This window comes from Primulina eburnea, chromosome 8 (genome assembly GCF_022965805.1).
Source record: "Primulina eburnea isolate SZY01 chromosome 8, ASM2296580v1, whole genome shotgun sequence".
NCBI classification, from domain to species: Eukaryota; Viridiplantae; Streptophyta; class Magnoliopsida; order Lamiales; family Gesneriaceae; genus Primulina; species Primulina eburnea.
In genome coordinates, this window is record NC_133108.1 from 6531901 (window position 1) to 6549987 (window position 18087).

At 36.3% G+C, this 18087-nt stretch overlaps 2 protein-coding genes and 2 long non-coding RNA genes across 4 annotated transcripts; 1 reads left to right on the top strand and 3 right to left on the bottom strand.

The window, feature by feature from the left end:
• Positions 1-151: 151 nt before the first annotated feature.
• Positions 152-1019, bottom strand: LOC140837742 (uncharacterized). The gene is made up of 3 exons (XR_012119448.1): positions 802-1019; positions 588-731; positions 152-499 (listed from the first exon to the last, which is right to left on the bottom strand). It is a non-coding gene; the product is annotated as an uncharacterized lncRNA (long non-coding RNA).
• Positions 1020-2109: 1090 nt separating this feature from the next.
• Positions 2110-3961, top strand: LOC140838747 (CBL-interacting serine/threonine-protein kinase 12-like). Its single transcript, XM_073205273.1, has one exon. It carries the CDS (start codon positions 2261-2263, stop codon positions 3674-3676), a length of 1416 nt encoding a protein of 471 aa, XP_073061374.1. The 5' UTR covers positions 2110-2260; the 3' UTR covers positions 3677-3961.
• A 3386-nt stretch (positions 3962-7347) lies between these two features.
• LOC140838748 (CBL-interacting serine/threonine-protein kinase 20) lies at positions 7348-8844 on the bottom strand. Its single transcript, XM_073205275.1, has one exon. It carries the CDS (start codon positions 8830-8832, stop codon positions 7459-7461), a length of 1374 nt encoding a protein of 457 aa, XP_073061376.1. The 5' UTR covers positions 8833-8844; the 3' UTR covers positions 7348-7458.
• Positions 8845-16379: 7535 nt separating this feature from the next.
• On the bottom strand, positions 16380-18087 carry LOC140837743 (uncharacterized). Its single transcript, XR_012119449.1, has 3 exons — positions 17957-18087; positions 16614-16908; positions 16380-16575 (listed from the first exon to the last, which is right to left on the bottom strand). It is a non-coding gene; the product is annotated as an uncharacterized lncRNA (long non-coding RNA).

Below are 18087 nucleotides of genomic sequence, written 5' to 3' on the forward strand. Positions count from 1 at the left end.
GATCATCCCTAGCCGTCACAAGATCCACAATTGAAGATTGAAAAATAGTTTTCTTCTTCATTTCAGAAGTGGCAACAAAACTACCTCCTATGCTCTCATCAACCGAAGCATTCAAGATGAGATTCATCTAACTCTTTCCTTTCTTTAGCCAAATCAGAAAAAACTTCTTTTATCACTACATCAACAAAATCACCAAAGTTAGCTCTTGCATCATGTGCTAACTCAGAAGTCATCTTTTCTTCTGTTTTATCAACCTTTCCTCAGATTCAACAACATTGTCACGTTTATCCACCACAAACCTTTTTCCCTTCATTCTACGTTGAACCTTTTCACCCTCTAATTCAGCACATCTCTTTCTCAACATCTTTATATCATTCATTTGTTTCATGACAAGTTTCTCAAAACCTTTTACTTCAGATCTATTCGTTTCTTGCTTTAAAACAATATTCATGTCCACTAACAACTTCCCCTCCTCATAAAATGGATGTATCGATAGAACCTATTCACAAATAAAAATAAATACAACTGTCAATCAACTAAACATTAATTTTGCACAACTAGATTAATAACTAAAATAATTATAGTACCTAAGTTGAATTTGTGCGTTTCAAAAATGTTTCAGTGTCACCTGCATTTAGTGGGATCTTGCTTTTCCCCCAACAAAACAACCAAGAGTAAACATTTAAACCACGTCTTACTCCTAAAACTAGGACTGTCTCATATAACCAAGCCTAAAACAAAAAATAAAATAAAATTTAATGAAAAATACTAAGATCATAATTAGTAAAGCTGAATACTAACCATCAATCCAACCGTGCATCCATCAATATAAAGCTTTTTCTCGATCTGACATATTTCTCGATATAAAAATCGGAAGGCAGCAACTCTCCTAGCATATTTAAAAAATATTGTAAGATCATCGAGATAAGGAAATATAAATCCAGGAGTGATATAATTGTCTGTGGGAAATATTATGCAGTTGAAAATGAACAAAATGAAACTTCTCACAAAATCATCAATATCACATTCTTCGTCACTTCTTGCAAGGAAAATCAATTTTTCATAAATGGCTATTTGGTTGGCATTGGTGACCTTGCCGTCAAAATGACGTGTCAAAAATTTGGACTTCGGTTTCATGTCCAAGTCAACTGGTTGCATATACACAATTAGAAACACAATTACAAAAAAGAAGAAGAACAGAACATAATTGCATATACACAAAACAAAAAATAGCATTTTGACATGTCTATTTGATGTACAAATCTAGCCATGGTATTAGACGCAAAAAATTTAATTGCACTGGCCACAACAGTAGACGAAAAAATAAATAATCACATAAAAATTGAATTGTGCATAACACAAATAATTTGGAACAACAGCTTCGAAATCAAGCACAACTACTAATTTTGAATTTAATCAAAATTTCATAAAATATTAACAGTATGACTAAAAAATCGAATGAATAACAATATCAAGAACAAAGCCTATAAATTGGGGAAAAAAAGGTTGTCAATAACCTAAAACAAACAATAACAGTTTCAAGACCACAAAAAAGTTTCCACAATTAACAAACCCCAGACATTGAGGAAAGTGTGGTTCTCGTTCGTACATTGCTTGGATTTCTTCTTATTTCTAGTTCTTCGACATTTATTCGAGGTGCTAGCTTCTGCAAATTTGTTTGTCGCCTTTTTTTCCCCATTTGCTGCATCTCAGTTGAAGCTTTCCCTCTTTGTGGTGATATTCTTTCACTCGGTCGAAGCAGCTCTGCAGAAGAAGGGAGAGAAGATATAATACAATAATAAAGTAATAATATCAGCAAAATAATATAAGTAGGAGTGTAGTAATGTGTTTCAAATATGAGGGTAATTCGATATTTTCCTTTTCATTGAGGAATTTAAACATACAAATACAATTTTTCAAGCATTGAATATAAATATATTAATTATTGGGTACTGATAGTAAGGTTCAGAACTCAAATAAGAATTTATGGGCAATTTGTTGATATTATAATTTAATTTCATTATTATTTTTTAATAAAATTTAATTAAGCTGTGAATGCTGGCGGAAGAGCTTTCCGTGAAATGAAACAAACATTTCTTGCAAAATTGTAGGCCTTACAATTCAACAAAGGGACAACAAAAACAGAACACAGAGACAAACCCCAGCTCACAACCTCATACACAATGGCAAAATCCACCACAATCGCACACCACCAACATTAAATAGGACTTTTGATACTCTCAATCCCAATTGGGTTTCCATGGCCGCCGCCAAACCCTCCACCTCCACCGCCACGAAGGTTGGGAAGCAGAAGGAAATGAGCGGCTTTCTGTTGGGCCGATACGAAATCGCTAAACTCCTGGGGCACGGGACGTTCGCCAAAGTGTATCACGCCAAGAACTTGAAAACCGGGGAAAGTGTTGCGATTAAGGTGATCGATAAAGAGAAGATCTTGAAAGTTGGGTTGATCGGTCACATCAAGCGAGAGATCTCCATTTTGAGGAGGGTTCGCCATCCCAACATTGTGCAGCTGTTCGAAGTCATGGCAACCAAGACTAAGATCTTCTTTGTCATGGAATATGTCAAGGGTGGCGAGTTATTCAACAAGGTTGCCAAGGGCAGGCTTAAAGAGGAAGTTGCCAGAAAGTATTTCCAGCAACTGATTTCTGCCGTAGCCTTCTGCCACGCCCGCGGCGTCTATCATCGCGATTTGAAGCCCGAAAATATTTTGCTTGATGAGGATGGGGATCTTAAAGTGTCTGATTTTGGGCTGAGTGCTATTTCCGAGCAGATAAAACAAGATGGTCTTTTTCATACTTTTTGTGGCACGCCGGCCTATGTGGCGCCGGAGGTTTTGGCTAGAAAGGGCTATAATGCGGCCAAAGTTGATATTTGGAGTTGCGGTGTGATACTGTTTGTTTTGATGGCGGGTTACTTGCCATTCCACGATCAGAATGTTATGTCTATGTATAAGAAGATTTACAAAGGTGAATTCAGGTGTCCGAGGTGGTTTTCTCCCGAGTTGATTCGATTTTTGACGCGTTTGCTGGACACGAATCCTGAAACCCGGATCACGATTCCGGAGATCATGGAGACTAAGTGGTTCAAGAAGGGGTTCAAGAATGTGAAATTTTTCATTGATGATGATAAGTTATGTACTGTTAACGATGATACTAATAACACCGATGTTGAGTGTTTATCGGATCAGTCTTTGTCCGAATCTGATTCTGAGTTGGAGACCCGAAGGAAGATCAAGAGTCTTCCGAGGCCTGCTAGCTTGAATGCTTTCGATATCATTTCATTTTCGCAGGGTTTTAACCTGTCAGGTTTGTTTGAAGAAGGATCAGATGGAGGAACAAGATTTGTTTCAGGGGCACCGGTGTCAAAAATCATATCAAAATTGGAGGAAATTGCGAAAATAGTGAGTTTCACCGTCCGCAAAAAGGATTGTCGAGTGAGTCTCGAAGGATCCCGGGATGGTGCAAAGGGACCCTTAACGATTGCCGCAGAGATATTCGAATTGACACCATTGTTGAGAGTGGTAGAGGTAAGGAAAAAAGGAGGGGATGGAACGGAATATGAGGATTTCTGTAACCGTGACTTGAAGCCGGGATTGCAAAGCCTTGTGCATGAAAATGTTTCTGATTCTTCTTACTTGCCCTCAGATACCGAATAGATGAGGGAGAAGGGAGAAGATTCTACTTTTCTTTTACCTCCTTTCTTTTACATTCTGTTGCTTTTGGTTTTTTTTTTTTACCCTTAGTTACACTTCTGTACGTGCTAGCTGAATAAAGATCGAATCTTTCCTTATGTTTTGTTAGATTTTTCCTTTTCTTTTTGTGCTACGGCTGGTCTTGTTAAACCCTCTAGAAGATTAATTTACCACTGTATCAGTGTCTTGATTAATATTTTAAGATCCCTCGTATCAAGTAAATAAATAAAGCTACCTTGTTATTGATCATGAGTTGTGACCATGCTCCCTTTTACTCTTTAATGAAACAGTCCAATTCTTGCTATGCATCTCTCTTGTATACCACAAGATGGAAAATGTTTCTAATGCTGCATAAACTGCATTGGTTTAGGGAAAAGTTTTCTTTTTGAACGACACTTTTACGTTTACTAGTTATTTGTTGAACGGCTCTCTGCCGGGCTCTTTCTTGAAAACAATGCAATATTGATTTTTGATTGTAAAGATGATCAGTTTCAAAGGTTTCACAGATTTCTGGTTGTGTGGAACAAAATTTGGTTACTCTGTCATTCGGTTACTCCTTTATTCGGATTGGCGCCATTGGCGCCTTGTGTGCTTCGCTGCTTTAGATCCTCGTGGAACAATTGAACTTCTTGCATGAGTTGCATCAAACTAAACAATAGGTCTTTGATTAGAGTTAATAGAAATGTAACCTCACTGGTCACTTAAGGACTAAGGTTTGGTAAAATCTCTAATATTAAATGAAATACGACTGTTAGCCTTTAATCTGATGGAAAGAACTTATTATTCACTATTTTTTGTACATACTACTTGGAATCAATATCTGTTATGCAGTTCTTATCTGCAAAGGCATTCCTTTTTTGCGGTGCGCAGCAATAAATCTATGCTTATAATGCATTGCTTCTCCGTTTAGCAGCAAATATTACCCTCTAAACATGGCCTTGATCTGATAATTTCTTGGTTTCAGGTCGTCTTCTTTTACTTTTTCCATATTTCCCAAACTTCTTGTTCGTTTACGGAAAGTTTTAAGACATACACAAAGAAAGAAACAACCTCGTCTTGATTGGCCGCTCAGCTTTTTCGGTACACATTTTGTGCTTTTGCATGTATTAAGTTACATTTGTTGCAAAGAATCTTGTAATGGTATTAGGTGGGGTGAAGTAACATCAAAACATAAAACTCCCATATATTATATTCGTTGTTACAATGGTTGAATATTCTTTTTGTTGAATTTAGGATAAATGTGGTAGGTAATTATTCTCATCATATTCCGACATTTTTGGGTGATCATGGGCTATCCCGATCTTAGGCTCCCTCAAGGGACCTCTGTCCCTCGCGACTTTTTCATACGAGCCATTACTCATAGGACTTCTCCTGCCCAAGCACTGAAACTTTCATCTTCCTAAGATTCGAACCCAAGATATTTTGGACAGCAATCCTGGTATCAGTTATATATCAATTTTCATAAAAATACGAAAATTCCACACTATATAATAATAATGAAATAAAGAAAAAAACATTCTTAATATAACATAAATTAAGATGGTTGGGGACCTCAATTCCTACCATAACATGGGGGACCATTTGTTAGTGATTTTTACACTTGTGGATGTCATGTTAGGGGTTGTGATTGCAACTTATATGGACATTCGATTTTTAATTTGTTTTCCCTTCTTTCCCAAAAAGTCGGTGCTGCGGAAATTTTTGAGACGTGTTCGTTTTGTTATTTCAAAACGTGTTTGATTTGATTTTATATAACAAAACGTGTTTGATGGATTTTATTTAAAATAAGTACATATTTAATATATTTAAATCGTGGGGTGACAATTGACATAATAAATATATGTTAATCGAATTATTATTAATTTCATTTTTCAAACATTGTAACGATTAAAGAACCAAACCGACATGTTTTTTTTTTTAAACAAAAAATATTGGATTGTTTTCGGAGTATGATTAATTTCAACCATCGATCAGATTCTCTAAATCACTTTGCCAAAGTGAATGCTTAATTTGTTACAATACGCGACCGAAGCAATTCCATTTTTTATGATCTCGAACCAAAACTTCAAACATGATACATTTGATTCAGTATTTCTTCATTCACAAAAGATAAGTGATGATATTCAAGTGAATCGGGTATGATGTAAGTGGGTGATCCATCGGATAATGAAAGTGATTGAGTGTTTAGGAATTTGAGTGAAGATAATGGCTTCAACAACACCTGCAAACAAAAAAGAACTCGTGAATGGGTGCCGGAGGAGTCTCCGGCGTAACCACTCCGATGCTTAAGTCAGCTGGTTGAAGATGAACACAAGCGATATATGTGAGGATATATGTGAGTGCTTGAGAATTCAAAGATTCAAGATCATTAAATGAGAAATATACTTGCTATTTATAGGAGAAAATTTTATCATTATCTAGTTTTCAGTGTCACCTACTAAGTATGGCAAGTCGGCTGCCCATACTATAGCTTATGATGACTTCTAGAACACTCCAAACCTATGTTGCTCTGATAAATTTAGAAAACCCGTATCAATCACACTCGAGTGCGGTACAATTCTCTAGGTGGCCCGGGTGGGAAGGTGCCCGAGTGCTTGTATGAGGGCCCGGGCTATTGATTACCCAGGAGGAGAAGAAAAACCCAGCTAATGAGGAGAGTACCCGACATATTGGCTCTGATCTGGACTATCTAATTAATATCCCGGGTTATCAATAACCATGATCCTTATGAGGTATCACCGGTAAGTAACGAGATTGTTAGGGCAACATATGATTCAATCCAACGACAAATATTCTGACACATGTTTTATCATTTCAGCTCTCTAATTTTTTCAAGCGAAGACTAAAGATATGTAATTGAAATCGTGACATAAATGTAAAAATTATTCATATCCATAAACTCTAGTTGAGTATATCACATTGTTTTTGGCCAATATAAGTACATAAAATTGAAATTATGGTACAAATTTACATATTTGGTGTATCAAGTGGCTCAAATTGGGTAAGAAAGCTATAATTTTTTGCCACAAAATTAGAACAATTTTGGGGACCGACAAAAAAAAAAGGTGTTATGTAACACTCAAATTACAAATTTGGGGTATACAAGATTCATTTGATTTACCCATTCGATACTAACCGACTCAAATTGGGTATGGAAGAAAATGGGTTAAGAACATAACTAAGCAAATAGAGATCAAGCTATGAACTTTGTACTCGTCGTCGAAGAGTAGGTTTCTTGTGAAACGGTCTCACGAATCTTTATCTGTAAGACGGATCAACCCTACCGATATTTACAATAAAAAGTAATACTCTTAACATATAAAAATAATACTTTTTCATTGATGATCCAAATAAGGGTAAAGTAGACCCTACCCCTGCGGGCACTGCCCGCAGGGTAGATCTAACGGCTCGGATTTTTCCGAGCCAATTTTTTTTTTTTAATACATGGTGGTGGGCTCGGATCACTCATGTGGAGTGATCCGGGCCGTTCCCTTCCCGTGCAGGCACTGCCTGCACGGGCAGGGTGAAATAATCCCCAAATAAGATACTCGTCTCACAAAATACGATCAGTGAAACCGTCTCACACAAGTTTTTACCCTCGTCTAATTATGAGTGAAGTCATCTCTTTTATTATATAAAAAAACGACGGAAGTTTGTAAAAGAATTATGCATAAATCTAAATCGACATGAAAAAAATGGATAATAAAATCAACAAAATCGAATATTATGTTTATAATAAACAGTAATTAATTAAAATCGCCTTCTTGCTGCTGTAAATTGTCCCCACTACCTTGCCAACTCCACACTATGTCCTTCAATGAAGGCTTCAAATCTTGGTCATAAAACTTGCGGTACTCCATGGTGTCGCCGGCAGTTTTCTTGACCTCCACCACATGAAACGACGGCGTAACCTCGAATATCTCCGCGTCAATGCCCAACTGCCCTTTTCTCCCCTCTTTGCTCCCTTGCATTTTCACCACTCCATCTAGCTTTTTGATCTTGAAACTCTCCATTAATGCCACTTCCTCCAGCTTCGAAACCACCATTGATGGTGGCTTTTGGGTCGTAAACCACGCTTCCGCCTTGCTGTTGTTCGTGTCCTCTTCGAACAGTCCTGAGAGATCAAATCCCTGGGAAATATTGGATATGATGTCAAAAGCGTTGAAGCTGGGTAGTCGTTTCATCGAACAGGTTGGCTGCGCCTCATCTTTCTTCCCGGAGCAGGATTCTGAATCCGAATCCACGACTTCCAGAATGCTGCGCGGAGAATCCTCCTTGTTTACATCAAAACTAGCGCATTCCACCCGCTTGAACCCTTTTCTGAACCAGTAATTTTCCATCAGGCTTGAGACGCTGATTCTTGAGTATGGGTTCGGGTCAAGTATTCTGGAAAGAAGTTTCTTGACCTCCGGGGGAAACCAGTTCGGGCATTTGAATTCCCCTCTACTGATCTTTCTATACATTTCCACGAGATTGGGATCTTGGAATGGGAGATAGCCCGCCAATAAAACAAACAGAATTACTCCACATGACCAAATATCAGCCTTTTCTCCATCGTATCCTCGCTTGCTGATGACCTCCGGAGCAACATAAGCCGGTGTTCCGCATGTCGTGTGCAGAAGTCCGTCCTGTCTTTTCGATTCAACCAAGGCGCTTAACCCAAAATCCGACACCTTCAAATTCCCTGACTCATCAAGGAGTAGATTTTCTGGCTTCAGATCACGATGATACACGCCACGGCTGTGACAGAAATCGACAGCAGCGATCAGTTGCTGGAAATACTTCCTTGCAGCATCTTCTTTGAGCCGCCCTTTCGCCACCTTGTTGAAAAGCTCGCCACCCTTAACATACTCGATCGCAAAATAAATCTTAGATTTGCTCGCCATAACCTCGTACAGCTGTACCACATTTGGGTGTTTGATGCGCCGCATCACGGAGATCTCGCGCTTAATTTGATCTATCAAACCTACCTTGACGATCTTCTCTTTGTCGATGATTTTGATCGCTACGCTCTCGCTCGTTTTCAGGTTTCTTGCATGATAAACTTTTGCAAATGTACCCTTCCCAAGCAATTTCCCCATTTCGTATCTGTGCATCAAAATATTGGTTCTTTTCTCCATTTTTAAGACACCCTCTGATCAAAGCACCAAATTTCAGAAAATCAAAGGATCCCAGTAAGATTCAAAAAAAGGCGTTAACCCATTAAAACTCAAATCTTGGTTTAAAAAAAAGATAGTGAGAAGTTCGAAGATACTGGAAAGAAAAATTAAGCCTTTAAAGGATGTTAAAACCTTGCCTTATGGGCAAGGTGAAAGAAATCTCCTTGCAGTAAATTAATGAAACGATGGCCTAAGGATGGGACGAATACTATGAGAATATGGAGGTTCCATCATCCATGTATTCTTTGCCTAGATTAAAGGAAGGCCGAGTAAAACTTTGTAAGTTTTATAACAAGTAAAAAAAACAATGTCCACACGGTTTTTTTATCTGAGCTAAACGTAGGCTTGATAAATTAGTTAATAATCAGACTTGTGTGGTTGGAATTTGAGGGATCATGCAAAAGAAATGCACTAAACAAATTACTGTTCCTTTCTTTCCTATATTTAGCTTCAGGAGTTGGTGGATAACGGGACAACTGGGCGAATATTTCTTTGAAAATCGTATCAGCCACTGATGTATATATGATATTGTGCAAATTTTGTTTCAATATTAAAAGCGACGAACTTAATTTTATGTTTTAAGAGTTGAGTTTCTGATATTATGCAAGAATGCTATTCAACACTGAACGGGTTTCAAATCTGTATTTGATTTCTATCATCGGATGTGGTGGAGTAATAATAGCTAGCTACTCCGCCCTTGTAGAATGGGAAACCATATTTCTCATTTAGTCCAGATCTTGATACGCGGTGTGAAAATTCTGTTTTCTGTTGTAATGCATACAGATTTTTTTCTGGGATAAGAGGCAGATATTTGTACAATTGTATGCATTGTTCTTGGAGGCTTATCTTTCAAAACTTTCGAGAGCATGCATGCAGACATCACGTTTTCAAACTTATGGAGTGAAACAAACCATTTTGGCTAGGGGACTGTGCAGAACTTTCTTGGAGGTTTATCTTTAAAAACTTTCCAAGCTCCCTTTTTCTGAAGTCAATATGGAACTTGTAATTGAAGGTGGTGATGTAATAGGAGCGTTAAGCGACGTAGTCGTCTGTTGCAGTGTAGGTAATGGAAGAGGTGAATCCTGCATTAACAATTTTTAACATGTAAGGCCAGATTTCCTTACTCGAAACACAAGCAATAATTTATAAAGATACTCGAGTTTTTTAAAAAACTAATATTCCATCGGTGTGATACATAATGTTATTTTATATAATTAATTATTAAAATTAATAAGTAGTGACGTTTGAATAAATATTTAAAATTATTGAAAATAAAGAATATATTTAAAATTTAAATATTATTATAATAAATTATTATATAAAAAATGTTTATGTAATTTAAGATAACTATTAAATGAAAGTAAAAATATTATATTTTTCAAATTAACTTATTTATTTTAATTGACTGAAACTCTTACAAATAAAAAGAATGAAAAATATATTTTAAAAATCATAATTATTTTGTCTATCAAAATTTTAAAAATAAATAAATATTTTTCAAAAAATGAATTTTTTTGCCATATATTAGATGAATAAATTTGATTAAATTTTTTAATAATTTTTGAAAACATGATAAAAAATATTTATATTAAAGTTCTAATGAAGATAATTTTAATAATAATAACAATAGCAATTTACGGACAATCAATATATCAAAAATTTGCGACTACTCTCTTTTAAAAAGTTGTAGGATTCAACGAACTATTTAGAAGGAGGTTGAATAAACACTTGATACAATTTTGTTTCTTCTGGTTAATTTAGTTGGGTTAGCTACTAAATTATATATATTCTTTAGTGTCGATGTCAGTTGACTAACAAATAAATGCGGGAAAAAGCCAAACTGACATATTAGAACAAATCATCAACAAGGTTGGCTAAATAAATTAAAAGGTAAATTGAAGTGTAAACAATTCACACGTATGTTTCTGCATGTTTAGATACTCAAGCTCATACGTCACTTTTTCTTTCGTTCGGAAGGCTCACACTAAAAGAGTTTGATTTATACAAGTGATTTATAAGATCTCAGTTCAGTTTGAACTTAAACACTGTCAAACTGAAACCCCTAGTATATATTTGCCGATAATAGACAATATACAAACTGATATTCGAATTAAATAAATTACAATACTATCTTAGCACTTAATGATCTAAATGATCAGATATAACTGTAACGTACCGTATTTTCATACTTAAAAATTTGCGGAAAAATTAAAAATTTTCTTAGACATAAAATAACATTCAAAGTTTGCCATAAAAATATCCCAACCAAGTCCCCCATAAGACATGGCGGTTCAAAGTACTACAATAAAATTTGCTCACAAAAGTTTTGCTCAAAGTATTTCCCTCGAACCAGGAAATCAGAGTTAATTAACATTTGCGTAAAAACATAAACTTTGCAGTCCTCGGGTTAGCCTCCCGCTCAGTCCAAGCCTGCCCCTTGGTCGCCACCTCCTGTCTCCTCATCAACATACTCACCTGCATCGATCAAGTCTAGTGAGTCTAAAGACTCAACACGTATAAACTGGTAGTAACGAGTAGTACATAATAAAATCACATGCAACTTTAAAATAGGACATACATAGCTTGAAACTTGAACTTGCATAATAAACTTGAACATACGTACGTACATAACTAGACGTGCCATCAACATAAACTTTCATAAAAATACTGCATACTTGAACATACATAACTTCATCATTTTACGTAGAGGATGTTTCAAAGCAAGTGACCCATACATAATAAATGCCTGATCAGACAAACCACAGTACTGGGCTGACAGGGACGTATCCACTGCCACATACATGAGATCCCCGTTCATAATTTAACGGGCTGGTTGGTCCCCGTTCATAATTTAACGCTTTCCAACCACGATCTAACCCGTTCATAATTTAACGGGCGGATTGGTCCCCGTTCATAATTTAACGCTTTTCAATCCTAAACATAAGTTGGTCACAAGACATTTAGCATAACTCAAAAACTTGAAATATTTTCTTGCACGTCAACATACTTACTTGGCGTTGAGGGATTCGTTGGATCTCACTTGGGGCCGCTACTGCACATACTAACATAAATTTTAAATACTTAACTTGCATGTCTTAGACGTAGGTACTCGAGCTCACCACCAAAGTGAATAAGTAGCTTAGGACATTCTAGTTCGCTCCTGGCTTGACCTCGTTTAATCATCGTACTAAACCATGACGTAAAACCACAAAACAAATCCTATATTTATACATAAATAAATTTTAACCATGGTGCTAAACCATGATATAGAACCCCGAAGCAAATCCTAAAAAAAAAATAAAAAATAAAAAAAAAAATTTAATTTTTTTTTTTAAAATTTTTTTTTTTTCAAAAAGGGTGTACACGGACCCCGTGTAAGGGTCCGTGTACGGGTCCGGGTAGGCTCTGGAATTTCGTATTTTTGAAGGAAAACGGACACGGACTCCGTGTAGGGGTCCGGGTAGGCACTGGACTTGAAAACTCACGAAAATTCAATAACTTATTCATTCACCCTTTCAATCCAAGCCTAAGGATCATGAACCAACACCTCTAGACTCATCCTAGGATGTTATTACATTGATTCAAACCCATAAAAACGCCCCAAACGTCCCTAAGCATCAACAATTAATTCCAACACAACAATAACTCGTAATTAGGCATCGTTTCGCTTCCTACGACTTCTATTATATCCCAAGCCAAACCCGACCCGAACGAACCACCAAATAACACCTAAATACATCTCGTAACATATATAAATGCAGTAGCACAAGCCCGGCGATGTCCAACGAAGCCTGCAACAAATAACTTCAAGAACACATTTTACATAAAAGTCGCAGCTTGAGCAGTCCCACGAAAAACGTCATAACTCACTCAATTTTCATCCAAAAATCTCGAATTTTATATCAAATCGAAGGAATCGAAAAGTTCTACAAGTTTCTAGTTGAAAGTTTTCTCAAATTCCCGACAGAAAAATCGCAGTTTTCAACGGAACAGTAAGTTACGAGATTTCAGATCTAAAAGTATTTCAAAACGCATCCAAACCATTTTCCGCTCAAACGACGAACGTCACACATGAATTTACACGCATAAAAATAACACAACGCGTAATATGACAAGATCGATGCAGAAAGAACAGAATATACGTGTCTTTTGATGATAAACTTTACCGAAACGGCGATATCGATGCGGGAACGGAGCGAGGCTTGATCCGGGACGAACGTGGCACTAAATTCTTGCAATAAAACTCACGAAAATTGCTGGGAGACTCGAAGAGAAGGGGACGGCTGCTGAATGCTATGGAACCCTAGGTTTCTCTCTTTTAAATTCTGAAAATAAAATGTGTATGTGTTTGTGTATTGTGTTTTTACGTGAGTGTGTGTGTGTGTGTGAAATTGTGTGTGTGCGTGTGTTTCTAATATCTAGGGAATAAATTATGCTTAATGACAATTAGCCACTAATTAACATGCCAACCTTCAATTAATTTTAACAAAATTCCTAATTAACATGCATCCCCACTAATTTTATAAAATTCTCTAATTAGAACAATAGAACACCAAGAATGCTAACTTTAAAAATTTTAAACTCTTAATTCACAAAATACAAGATTAGGCTTTAAAAATACTACCAACCTAATAAATTAGTTAAAATACCCCAACCTCAACTTAAGATAAAATACCACATTTTAAAATCGCCTAAATTCGTCGTCGGTCTCTTTCCCTCGATCCCGCCTCGAATAATCGCCTGAAATATAAAACTTGAGGAAAACGTTTTTACGTGCATCATATAATAATTTAACATAATGCAAATTCATAGATCATGAATTAAAACGCAAATTAATGAAATAAACATGCATTAAAACCATTTAATAAAATACATGAGAAATTTAATAACTTGCACGCACGTGGTTCATGTGGAACTCAATTTTCGGGACGTCACAATCCATCCCCCTAAATTTGAATTTCGTCCCCGAAATTCGCTTATCCTCGATAATCCAAAAGTTATATTCTTAATTCTAGTATCCCAACGATCCACGCTACCGCTGCGCTACTCTGAATAAAATTAAGTCTTATGTTGTCCTTACATCTCTTCAATCCTAATTAAATTGCCTTCCAAAAACTTCGTTTGCGAATCACAACTTAAAACGACTTATGGTAACTTAGTTTACTTTACTACGACCTTGAATTCTGACTTTTCTCGTTGTTCCCAATATTAGAAATGGAGGTTCAAACTTATCGTATCTTACCTTCTTTATACTATACATGTAATGTCAACGACCTATTACATTAGCATTTATGCAGTTCAACTTAAGAACTCTTAGCACCAAAGGTTACTGATCAACTTCTATCCTCGACAATACACTTAAAAGTTAAACCTTATCTTAACCCCATAATAATATTGGCCTACAATCCTTGAATTAAATTTTTACCTTACGATGCAAAATTACATAACTTAGCTATTTACGTGTACATCCAAAATATAAAATTGTTGCCAACCTTTAATTTCGAGTAACATAAATCCGTAAAACCCCAAAATATATAATATCGATCATCTTCTTAAATAATAAAAACTTTCTAGCATCAATCATAAGCTTAAACTATTTTCTTCACGATTACAATATAGTTAAAACCTAAGACACTTGAGCCTTCCTCATTGGAACGAATGTCCCACTTAGACGTATCCCCAATACTCAATTAATTCTAGCGTATAAAACTTAATAAATTTCCTTTATTAATAATGGACTAACTCTAATGAATCAACTCCACTTATAACCCATAGAATTTTAGAATCCCCATATCAAGCTTGTAGATTTCTTACTCAATAAAAATCTTAATATTCATTTATTGATAACTTATGTTGAACACCAATAATTCTCTTTGTTTATTTCACCCAAAAATTCCGTATGAGCAAATATCCCATAAATTTGAAATTCAACCTTACGCAGTCCAAATAGTTTTGGATAACATAATTCCAACACACATATTCAGTTACTCCCAAGTTTCTTCATAATTTACAAAAATTTCCCAAGACAAGGTGTCTACCTCGATTCTTACATGCGTCGTCTATCAAATAACCTAATCATCAACCATACCCAACCTTCTAGAAAAATCAAATTCCAACAAAGGTACAAGCTTAACTGTTACAATCATGACTAAAACTTATGACACATCAACTTAAGTTCCCAAAAAAAAATTCGCTAACTCAATGTCTATTCTTATAACTTAGCTAACCGATCGACTTTACCTCAAATTGTTATCACCCTGAATTTTAAATTGCCGCAACATTAATTCACTAGCGCTTAACTTTTCGAGCCCAATGTCGATTCATCTTACAATCCCTTTGATTACCATTTCTTATAATATTATAACCCCGATACTTTAAGGTTCTAATGATCCCTTCGAGCTTAAATCATCGAAAATCCCTATCATTTAAACCATTCAACTCTCACTTACTACTAAACTAGTCCCCCAAATTCCTTAAAATTGTAGCATTAATTCATTATTTCCTCAAAATTATCCAGTTTGTCCTAAATTTCGGAAATTCCACATTTACCCATAAGTTCTTGGTGTTCCTAATTCCATTGTGTAAGTTTCTCGCAACATAAAATTCAAAAATTTGAAGCTTATTAGACCCAAATTCAATTCTCATAGCCTCGAACTTTACTGATTTAACCCAAGTGTTCCTCAAAAATTCGAATTTAATCCCCAAAATTTTCTGAATTTGCAATTTGACCCTTAAAGTTCTCGAACTTACATTTTTGGCACTACAACTCTTCAAAATTTGCATTTCCGGTCCCCAATAAAATTTTCGATTTTAGTCTCATTAAACCTTAAAATCCTCGAAACTCGGAATTTAATCCCAAACGATAACTTCGAAACTAGTCCCTTAGGATTTTTATCTTTGCACTTAGGTCCTGAAACTATTGGTCATTACCACTAGGTCCTTAAAATTCTCCATTCGTGCAATTAAATCCTTAAATCCAACTAGGGGGAGCATGCATACTAAATAAATTCTACGCTTTGTATACTTCCAAAGATCGTCGTTTTCCCGAATCATTAATCCTTACATGGAGTCTTCCAAAAATCAACTCAGCTAGCAACCACGAACCATCAGTAATTTCATAGAAAATCTACAAGTCCCAAAAGCATTCATAATTGTCAAGTTCAACTCATGACCCACGATTATAACATCAATACTACTAACCAAAAATTAAAATAGACAAATCATTTACAACTTTTCCTAACACCCAAAAGCAAAATTCTTACTCATTTCCAATTCCACCACCCAGCATGCAAGAAGATTAAACAATTTCTCATTTCATGTCGTAACATGCATAAAATTTTAAAGACCCAATCTCAAGTCATAACGACAGGTAAGCCTGTACTCTAAAACGTATGTCATGTAGACACACAGGTGATGTATAGCATTAAAACATGCACATGCGAAAATCATGACTTAATGCTTACTACATAACATAATGCAAAACTTTAAAACTTACAGACTTGAGGTGTGACTTTCGTGAGCTTCTTGCGACTGGCAGTAGGCATAACCCTTTACAAGAACACCGCTCTGAAATAACTGGTAAAATTTTCTGTTGAGATTATGTTTTACGCCTGTGGCCACTGCACTAAGCTGAACTGATCGGTAACTGACTACCGGGGAGCCTGGAACTGAGCTGGCGGTCACTGAAGACCCGATGGTACCAACCTGAACTGAGCGGTCACTGAAGACCCGATTGTACCAACCTGAACTGAGCGGTCACTGGCGACCGTAAAAATAATGCTCCCACATAGTGAATGAACCACAAGCCATATCGCATAAATCTCAAAAATAATCATTTTCTATTTAATGCACGTAATATAATTAAATCGCATACTGAAATATCTTATATTAAAATCATGTACTTGCGATATTTAAAAATATCTATATGGCTTGATTGAAGAGTGAAAGAAGATATAAACATGTCTTGGTTTGTTTTGACAGAAAACAAACAAAATAACGACGTGGCGCGGCGGAGACGGAGTGCTCTTCACTTTCTCACTTTTTCTCTTAATTCCTTTAAATTAAGCATGCACCATAATTATTATAATAGCGTAAAAATCGTAAACGTGATGCATTAATATTTAAAAATATCATGATTTGTGCTCAGGGCGCTGCTAGGACCAAAATCTCACCCCGGGTGCAAAATGACCATTTTGCCCCTGGAAACCCAAATATTATCGTTTTAACCCTGGACCTCTAAAATCGACCCGAAACTTACCAAACTCCTTAAAATGTCCCAAAACATATTAAAAACCATTCCTAGACATAAACTCGAGCAAAATTCACAACTTAACCGATTTGTTTTAAAACTTTGACCGGGATCCCGATTTTAACCCGAATCGAATCAAAACTTACCCGAATTTTTCCCAACTTTTTATCATATTTTAAAAACACTATAATGATTCTAAAATCTTATCCCAAGCCATTAAACCTACGGCTGATGGTCCAACAAGTGAAAAAAAATCTCGGCCACTCCCACTTGCACTATCATTCATCCTATACATGGCTCCACCCTATGTCATTATCTCAATACAACACATGTCCCCCCATTTCCTCACCTTCGGTCCTCTCTAAACCCACCACATGGACCTAGCTTTATTACACACCATTAGGCACTTAATGACTCCATCTAAACTACCGAAACCAAAACAAAACCGCAGCTCCACCCAAAACCACTCAAAATGCGGCTCCTCTCTCGCCCGACTCACCACACCCCGATCTAGCTTGCAAGCCCTCCTACTCTCGGTGTAACAGCCCTTCCACACCACCCGCAGCAGCCCCCTTGCAATAGTTTAAACAAAGCATGAGTGGGGGAAAAGGAAACGTGCATGAACTCAAACAAAAATGAAGCATTTTCTCACGTTACTTGACTGGATCGAAAGGTATCCTGCACACACGCATACATGACAGTAATATTGAACAAAAAAGAAAATCTCATGCAAAAAAAATCGAAGATGTTTCATGCGTGAAACTGGATCGAACTTTTCTCATAAAAGTAGAATTCATGAGTATGTATATGGCGTGAAAGATACATAAAAGAAAATACCTGCGTGCCTTAAGAAGTTTGATGACCAAAAATGAGGAGAGTGAGGCTCCCTTAAACAAGAACAAGAGACCACCGAAATTTTCTTGAAGAATGGTGCTGAAACCGAGAGAGGGGGCAGCTGGGGAGGGGGT

What these genes read in the sequence shown, in the direction of transcription:
- LOC140838748 (XM_073205275.1), bottom strand. Translation starts at nt 8,832, where the DNA reads ATGGAGAAAAGAACCAATATTTTGATGCACAGATACGAAATGGGGAAA.
- LOC140838747 (XM_073205273.1), top strand. Translation starts at nt 2,261, where the DNA reads ATGGCCGCCGCCAAACCCTCCACCTCCACCGCCACGAAGGTTGGGAAG.